The sequence below is a fragment of the Branchiostoma belcheri genome, unplaced genomic scaffold (assembly GCF_001625305.1).
Source record: "Branchiostoma belcheri isolate BF01 breed outbred unplaced genomic scaffold, Haploidv18h27 scaffold14, whole genome shotgun sequence".
Lineage (NCBI taxonomy): Eukaryota > Metazoa > Chordata > Leptocardii > Amphioxiformes > Branchiostomatidae > Branchiostoma > Branchiostoma belcheri.
In genome coordinates, this window is record NW_017802824.1 from 4,611,722 (window position 1) to 4,621,118 (window position 9,397).

At 42.2% G+C, this 9,397-nt stretch overlaps 1 protein-coding gene across 3 annotated transcripts; it reads right to left on the minus strand.

Moving 5' to 3' along the window:
- Positions 1-11: 11 nt before the first annotated feature.
- LOC109464699 (acylphosphatase-2-like) lies at positions 12-2,926 on the minus strand. Of its 3 annotated transcripts, none has more exons than XM_019761756.1 (5): positions 2,840-2,926; positions 2,446-2,462; positions 2,027-2,136; positions 1,490-1,621; positions 12-649 (listed from the first exon to the last, which is right to left on the minus strand). In XM_019761756.1, the coding sequence occupies exons 1-4, from the start codon at positions 2,883-2,885 to the stop codon at positions 1,507-1,509; spliced, it is 288 nt and encodes a 95-aa protein (XP_019617315.1). In that variant the 5' UTR covers positions 2,886-2,926; the 3' UTR covers positions 12-649; positions 1,490-1,506. The 3 variants fall into 3 exon arrangements, with proteins under 3 accessions (XP_019617315.1, XP_019617316.1, XP_019617317.1); XM_019761758.1 differs by having other exon boundaries at positions 594-649; positions 1,507-1,621; XM_019761757.1 differs by lacking the exon at positions 1,490-1,621.
- Positions 2,927-9,397: the final 6,471 nt, after the last annotated feature.

Below are 9,397 nucleotides of genomic sequence, written 5' to 3' on the forward strand. Positions count from 1 at the left end.
ATGTATTAGGAACATTCCCTATCAAACACACTTTAACATTCCATAACAACATAGTAGCAGCATATTACCGTTTCAAGATATTTAACACTTTAAATTACCTGTACATGTACATGTATGACATCATAATTCTCAGAAATTCACTGACCGAATTAGACTACACACGGGATTAGTTTTACACGTACCCATGATGACTTAAAAGACATGATCAAGTCTTGTATCGGAGGTGCAATGTATATGTACCATTGCATCAGTACAAGATTTGAGAAGATTGGCACAAAATGCTTGACTACAGTTGTCCTGAAAGACACTTTTAACTTTGCCTTATAATAAATAAACCATGTGAAATAATAAGCAACAACTAACAGTCCGATAAACCAACAAGTAACAGTCCGATGAACCACTGATATGATGTACAACAAATCGGATACAAACGTAGGAGGATTTCCACAGCTCATGCAAGACTCCAACAGATGAAAGGTATACAGCTTCACAACGAAATAAAGCTCCAAGGGCCTTTCACAATGTAGCAGATGGTCAGTATGTGGTTCTAAAATCTCTGAAGTCCAATTCTTTCACTTGTTTTTCATTCTTGAAGTTGCATTTTGTAATCCGTGAGGATGGACTTCCTTTCTTGGCTAACCACTCCTGCCTGGAAAAAAGTACAAAGTTGGCATATCATGGTGTAATTAAAATACAACTCGCATAATTCTGTATACCTGACAGTCATTGTAAAAATAGCAATAATGCAAATAATCATTCAGCTTTCCTTCATAGCACATGTATGGGACATGAACAAATCCAGCATGCCACATTAAGCAATCAAATGTTCAAAGAGCTTACTAGTAAAAGCTGTAATATGTAAAAATTAATGCAGCTTTGCCTGATATTAGAGCATATTAATACCTTCGCACTTGAAGTCAATTCTTAAATTAAAGTCATATACCTGTAAACTTTATGTTACTTCTCAGCTTCTGAAAATGTGCATGTGAAGAAAGATGGTCATGAAGCTGATGTCTTAAATCATTCCTATGATAGCACTGTGCTTGGGAAAGAAACTTCACTTTGTTAGTGTCTGCAGCCATGCTTCTTCAACCTAGCCTGGTGTCTATTCTCTACAGGCTGGCTTTGGGGTGTTTTGGCCCCAGCAGTCTGTTAACACAGCAAACAGTTAATATTTCCAGCTTTCCTAATGACACAGTTGACCTAATTGAAACCCCTAGCATGTGCTGGGCAGGCAAGTGTGGACAGCACTCTTAGGCCAAGGAAAAAAAAAGTTGTGTTTCCAATTTCAGTCCTGAAAAAAATCAGCCAGTTGGTAGAAGTTTAATGGACTTGCCGGTGATTGGCGAGAAAAAAGGTTACAGTCGGTTGGGGAACTAGAAAAACTTACATTTTTTCCTAGGCCTTAGTGTCGCAAAGATAAAGAGAGCCATGAAGGTCTGTTCAGCAGGCTAGTTAGAACCTTGTTAGACACAATTTAGGCAGACACCTGCACAGAACAGAGACTCAGTATCTGGTGAAGAAGCCCTTCTGGGTAGGCTTGCTGATAGTCTTCTCATTCCTGAAAGTGGCGTAGTCAATAATACTGGACGGGCTTCCCTCGTACTGCAGCCATTGTTTCCTGTGTGTTTGAAATGCTTATAAGATTAGTGTTTGCTATTGCTATACTACAAAGGTAACATTTTCAAATTTAATACATACATGTAATGTTCTTATTAGTCATATATGTATACTAGTATGTTGTCACACATTCATATATGTATATGTTGACCTGCCCCTCAAACTTTGCCCTGCCCCTTGCTACATAAAATTTGTAATCCAACACTATAGGTACCTGCTACAGCACCAGTTACCATGGTGACTGACCTGGTGGCTATCTGGTCGAAGTCATTGACCTTATTTGTTTGGAAGGGAAGAAAAAGAAAGGGAGCAAAAATGGTATGTTTTACCTTCTGCGCTATATAAAAATCTGTTGACTGAATGTGAAAACAGATCAATGGATAAACTGATACAGAGAGGTACTCACATCTGTCTGACTTTATCAGTAGGCCCTTGTACCTGTCCATCTACCGTGCCCTGGCGAGTGTTCCTCACCCATCCAACCACACCCAGCCTACGTGCCTCATCCTCAGTATACTGTGGGCACATAGTATACTACTGAAATAATGTGTAGAACTAGAGCATAATATTGTTGGTCCTAATCAAAAACCAATCAATAAATGCAAAGGTTCTGTGAAATGCATAATGCTAATTTTACTGTTTATCATTGCAACATTATCATAATTTCTGTATCATAATCACAATATAACTCAACTATAAAATGTCAAGTACATTGTACTTTGATTTTCTGTTGATATCATATTCTGTTGATATCTGGTACATTGCACATATTATATAAAAATAATGTTAACATTACACATGTCATATTATATGTGTTTTACTTACCATTCGAAAGCAGACGCCTATAATTTTTGGAAGGGAAAAATTAAAAAAAAGAAGTTATAATTTGTTGCAGTATTGTATGGAATGAAGACAATTGTGCGACAACTGTTTCAGCTTTGTTATACAGACAAACACGGTGAGTTATGCAGTATTCGTTGATCGATTATCCTACGTAGATTATATTAGCATCCAAAGATAGTATGAAATGCCATCATGTCCTGATGTTTTATGATCCATAATCTTCAACCAGCCCCCCTCCCCATCACAAATTGTGTTACGTTCATAGACTATCGTGGCGGTTAACAGTTCTATCGAGACTCAAAAGACACATAGAATATCCTCGGCGCAACTTCTACAGTGACATGAAGCAGAATGTCTCATAACTGTCCCTGTTCACCTTGTACCCGGCCGTGAACCTCGAAGTCCACCGAAGTGTACGACATGTCTGCGTGTTGTCGTCTGCGCGCAATGGATCATGGGAAATGTGGGGGCGTGGTGTCATGGAAAGTGAAAGTGTTTTCTTTATCATACCAACTCGAAGACGTCGATTGGAACGTACAATGTAACATCTGCGTCCATAATATCACCAGGGTCCATAATATCGCCACCTTGAGAAATAGTGTGCTTAAAGATATTTTTACTGCAACATACCCTAGGTATGTACATTTGATGATGTGTGAAGGAGTGCATACCAAAAGTATGTTGCAGTAAAAATATCTTTAGGCACACTGTTTCTCAAGGTGGCGATATTATGGACCCTGGTGATATTATGGACACAGATGTTACTACCAAAAGGTGAGACAATATCAAACTTACAAGGCAAATGAAAATTTATTTGAAAAAAAGGGCCAAAAATCATGCTTCAAAACATTGAGAGGAATGTGTAATATCTGTAATAAAACGTAAACACAAAGGATACCATGCGTGAACTATATTACCTCTGATTGCATTTTGTACGTTAATTTGCTCTATTCATCTATTCATCTATGGATAATAAGGCCACACCGAATTTTATGGATGATATTCGCGCGCGCATTGATTTTCGCCTGTAGTCTCAAAAAGGGTTTAGTAGCATTTTTATTTTTGGCTGGATTTTTTTTTAATTCGCCCGCACGCACTTGTTTGGGGGTCTTCAGAGGATGTCATCCATATATAAAATTAAGTCGGTGTGGCCTAAGTACGAAAAATGATACCTGTCTCGTATCAGCGCCTGTTTGACATTATCAAATACTGTACACATTGTTCTAAGCATAGACATAAACGCATGTTCAGATTTGGCGGGTTCCCGTGAGTCTCCTGGCGAGTCACGTGACTCTTACATCTATACTCCTAGAAAATGGCCCCGCTGCCAGCTGGGCGTGGTGGCGCGCGCCTGTAATCCAGCTACCTGGAGGCTGGGGTTGGTGGACCGCTTGAGGCCGGGGGTTCTGCGGCGTGCTGTCCTATGGCGATCGGGCGTCCACGCTAAGTTCGGCATCGATATGGTTTCCCCGGGGGAGCCCAGGGCAACCAGGTCGCCTAAGGAGGGACGCACCGGCCCAGGTTGGAAACAAAGCAGGCAAAAGTCCCCGTGTCGATCAGTAGCGGGATCGCGCCCGTGAATAGGCACTGCGTCTCAGCCCGGCCAATATAGTGGGACCCAACTCTTTTTCTTTCTTTTTATCTCAAGATTCCAATATACAAAGTAAATATCAGTTACATTTCACATTGATCTGGGCATATTTTCTTCTTTTGCTTTTTTTTCATCAACCCAGTCTAATGCCCATAGCTACCAATCGAAGGCTAAACAGTACCATGGACATGGAATACTTGATACTGTTATTAGTACAGTACAGTACAGTACAGTACAGTACAGTACAGTACAGTACTAGAGTACTGTCTTCTTGTTACTGTTATCTGTATCTGTACAGCCGCGTATATAACCGTCCTTCTGGCGTAACACACCGGCTTGTACGTATACAGTATATAGTATGCCTTCGATCTCACATGTTCTGCATACACGATGAAATATATCAAAGATCCGTCCACAATTTCTCGAGTCACGCCACACTGTACACACCGAACACACGTACACTTACACAAACACACGTACACTCACACAAACACACGCCACCGAAACTGCAACCTTCTTGATGAAGGTAATAAACACATAGCAGCCGATATTTCACGTGCATAAATCTATTATATCAAGTGAAGAAATATTAAAACTTCGGTAACTGCCATGAGACAACTCCGACTATCTTTCTCTGTCTCTCAGTGGATTACATTTGTGTTCACTCTGTACCTTCGAATTCCTTTCTGACTAGTCCTCATAATCATTTTCCATTTACATTCAGTTGATTTCTAAGAAACTGAAAGCAAAATGTAAATATTAAGGATAACCGCCTACTGAATATTCATGTTGATTACGAAGAATGTGCTACGGCTGTATATTCTTAAGCTTGACAACTAGCTTCCATTCCACTTCTATAGGCCAGTTTATATAAGAACTGCAATTATAATGACTATAATGCCCAAGTCGGTATACAAGTATGCCACACCATTGTCATGAGTCGTAATTTCTGATCTAAAGCTATAGAACACAACCATTTTAATCCATCTGGGCTACTCCCTTCCCAATAAACACTTTTTGATATAATCACAACTTCACAAGTGCAACGAACAACACACTACATTTAATTAAGTTAGTAACATTACAATATACTATTACCTTTTCTTAGCACTTACAATTCCTACAACATTTTTTATATGAGCCTTCGAATAGCCACAGTCCAATGTGCCACATTCTAGACAATGTTAATTATAAGGAAAATATGAACGTTGTGCTTATAAGGGTTTTTCCTTCTCAACAGTTATTTCTAGAAACATATCACTTTACAGGTTTCTATATATATGTCAATGATGATAATTATAGCACTGATCTGGTTTGTTCTAATTACATTCTGGGAAATAATAAAGGGTTAATGCACTGCCCCGAGTTGTATATGGTGTCATAACTGCATGAGCAGCTGCCATAACCACCGAATAAACCACCGTGTGAGCGAAGCGAACGAGGTGGTTTATGAGGTGGTTATGGCAGCTGCCCATGCAGTTATGACACCATATACAACGAGGAAAAGGCAGTGCATTAAAATTATTATCATATAGCCTATCCAAACTGTCAATCAACACAATTCCTGTTTGAAATACAACAGCTTTAATATATATATACATACATAAAAATACATTCGAATATATTATACGCTTTAAAACAAATATGGATAATTTCATTTAATGCAAATTGTAGTTTAAATGAAGCTAAACAAAAAAGTTTATTGGACAGAAAAATGCTACAAAGGTTTACAGAAAGAGTCGCATGCCCCTATACCCTATAACATAATGGTATCAGCCATAACACGACATGTGCTGTTATTCCGCCATAACACCACATGTGCTGTTATCGGGAAATAACAGCACGGGTATCCGGGCCTCCGATTGGTCCACGCCGTCCGGCTATATGATAATAGAAAGTAAAGCATTCAGTGTTACTACCTTTTTTCTAATGACACAACATTACGGTTGACAACCGTTATCCATGGTCTGGTTTCAATACAGTATCTTGGTAAATGAACGAACATGTCTATTGAACATGGGCATATTAATTTACTAAGTAGTAGTACTGCCCTTACTCTTAAATTAATATAGCCGTCCATGACCTTCTCCAGACCATGGTTGGGACTTGGGAGTTAGTCGTGAGCAAGGTCATCTTTAGTCGAGAGTGTTCGGCGAGATTGTCTATTAGTTTTCTGTGCCAGCCGACTATGAAAATGGAACTCGGGAAATTTTTCTTAGATGTAATATCGCTGTAGAACAAACTGGAGCTAGAATAAGCGACTCCCAACTCAGTACCGGCCTTGGTTTGGGAGTGGTGGGCTGAGCACAGTCGAACGAAGGTCTTATGTCTTGAATGTGTGTCAAGGACTTTTGTGAATGACATCCTTACCGGCTTTAGATCGATTCTAGTTGTCCTTCTGGGGTCATTTGGTTCGAATCTGACTAGCTCTCAACAACAAAATGTATGTTGACAGATCATAGCAAAATTGTGTTATATTTTGTGTCTATGCATCTACTGAAATAAATGAATATGTACGGTCAGCTTATTGGGTCACTAGGCTTCCTTTGGACACCTGTAATTTCATGCAGCTGGGACGATTGGCTGGTGCTACAGTTTTATTTGGCAGGGCCTCCATACTCTCCAAGCAGAGGTTGTGGGGGATCGAATGATCGTTAGCTTTTTATATATTGCCCTTTTGTTTGTCGGTACCCCCGTCGGTGGCCGGCTACCTTTTCTGGTTAATGGATACTGTCTTGCCTCCGCCGAAAGGGATCTGTTTGGAGATTAGGCCTCCATGCATCACAAGTAAAGGTTGAGGTGGCGCAATTTTTATGCTGCCGACATCTTAGACTTTCTCTTCTTTCGGACGCCGACTGGAGTGTTGCTCTGATAGGACACATTTTGTATCGGTGGTACCGGCAGTGGAGTTTTAACGTGTGTCTTGTTTGGTGGTGAAGCAGGATTGTTGCTTGGACGATAGAATGCGTTTTCTATCGGTGGGACTGGGGTTTTCACGTTTTTCCTGTTTGGTGGTAAAGCTGGATTGTTGCTTGGGCGATAGAATGAATTTTCTATCGGTGGGACTGGGGTTTTCACTTTTTTCCTGTTTGGTGGTGAAGCAGGCTTATTGCTTGGGCGATAGAACGAGTTTTCTATCGGTGGGACTGGGGTTTTCACTTTTTTCCTGTTTGGTGGTAAAGCTGGCTTGTTGCTTGGGCGATAGAACGAGTTTTCTATCGGTGGAAGTGCCCTCATTTGTGCCCTGTTTGGTTTTGGAGACGGATTATTGCTTGGGCGATAGAATGCGTTTTCTATCGGCGGGACTGGGGTCTTGTTTGGTTTTGGAGCAGAATCATTACTCGGACGATAGAATGAGTTTTCTATAGGTGGGAGTGCTCTCATTTGTGCCTTGTTTGGTTTCGAAGCAGGAGTATTACTTGGGCGATAGAAGGAGTTTTCTATCGGCGGGAGTGGCGGGTTGAAGTGTGGCTGGTTTGCCAGTGTAGCGACCGAATCACGGTTGTAGAATACGTTTTGTATCGGCGGGACCACCTGTAACAGTTCCATGGCGGGGACTGGTCCGGTGCCGGGGAAGGTGTAAGCAGGGTTGTGGAACGGCACGGTGTAGGGGTGGTGGAGAACGCGAGTCGTTCTCTTCTCAAGATTGCGAAGGTTCTGCGCTCGCCGGTACTTGACTAACTTCAGAATCAGACAAGCGGCGAAGACCAGGCCTAGCAGGCTGGCGGATGCCATGATGACGATGTGGACGGTCCCGACCGCTGGTTTATCCCGCTTCACTATGGCAGTGATGACGGTTGAGCCTTCAATCTCTGTCGAGTTGTCAGCTTGAAGATGGGCGCTGTCTGTTCCATCTCCCTCAGACGCACGGTTGTCAAGGGAACGGTTTCGTGCTGCAACGACGTTACCTTGGGCAACTTGTAGGGTTACGGTGATGTGACTTTGTTGGACCGTACCCTGCGCCGGTACGTGGACGGTCTGTTGAAGGCCATATTGGTGAGTTTGGGGCGTCGTTGTATTTCGCACGGCACGTCCACGCGTAGCACACCCTAACCAATGGGCGGAAACCTCAAAGAGGGGTAAGTTACGAAACTGTTGCGGTGAAGCGCAGTTAAGGTCTTTGAATTTAAAATAGCTGTCAAGGAAGGCGCTCTTGCAGGAGCTCGTGTCACACCCTCCATTGCTGCAAATTTTCACGCATTTCACCTTAGTAATCAACCATAGCAAATCACAGTCACAATGGAACGGGTTAAAATTGATGTTAATTTTCGTTTTGGGATTAGGAATAACGATATCATTTTCAGTCAATGATGTAATGTTATTGCCTGTCAAATCTAACGTGAGTAAATGTGTAAGTTGTTTGATACAGCCTGGTAATGTAACACTTGTGATCCTGTTTCCGTTTAGGTATATGAGGTGCACAGCCGGCAGGTTACAGAGTGACGACCAAGACACAGTTTCGATAATGTTTCTCGTAAGGTCGAGCGTGAACAACTTGTCTAGTCTCGGAATATTTGCGACAGTACGGATTCTGTTTTTGCGGAGACGTATAATTTCCGTGGTGGCTGGAATGTCATCAGGAAAGCTGGTCAACCCGTGGGATGAACAGTCAACTAAAGTTAAATTCAATTTGAGACATTCTTTTGGCAATGACTCACAGTTGATGCTTGTAGTTTCGTACAAAATACTGACAAGAAATGGAATGAGGCAGCTGAAGACTTTCATCCCTATTCTCGACTGGTTCAGTGTTCTGTAGTAACAGCTTGGGCAAACAGTTGCTGTCTACATACTTCATAAAACACAGTAACTATCTGGCAGCCTAGAACTTGTCTAAAGCAACAGAAGTACGTGTACGTGTTTCGTCCCACGACTTTTCTTGCACAAGAATAGAGGAGACTTAGCTTTGCGTCCAAGATGTCCCCAGCCGGTCAGCGGACAGCTTCAGAACTCAGTCGGCCGCATGTCTCTCAGTGCTAGCCTGGGTGCCAGCCCCTACCGCGAAGGAGTGATAATCCCTTCGGCCAGGGAAGCCATACGCCCCGCCAACCCCGATTGGCACCCTGGCTCTAATGCAATTATCTTTTCGCTATCGGCGTGAAAGATTAAGGGTTTGGGGCAGCCTGTATTTGGGCAGCGGATACTGTAGCGGACATTAGGGCCTCTTTCCACAAACAAAATCTATCGCTTACGAACGCCAGCGTTTGGCACCCAGGCTGCTCAGTGCATGTCGACGGCGGACGGCTCTCTCAGTCGAAGTGCGGTGAAGTGAGTCAACTGCGGGAGTGAAATTCAGACGCTTCAGACGCCCCCGGGACACGTGGCGTCACACTGTATATTGAAGTG

What these genes read in the sequence shown, in the direction of transcription:
- LOC109464699 (XM_019761757.1), bottom strand. Translation starts at nt 2,885, where the DNA reads ATGTCGTACACTTCGGTGGACTTCGAGGTTCACGGCCGGGTACAAG. An exon ending in ACTGATAAAGTCAGACAGAT is followed by an intron (nt 650 to 2,026) that starts GTGAGTACCTCT and finishes ACTTTTTTCCAG; the next exon opens with GCAGGAGTGGTTAGCCAAGA.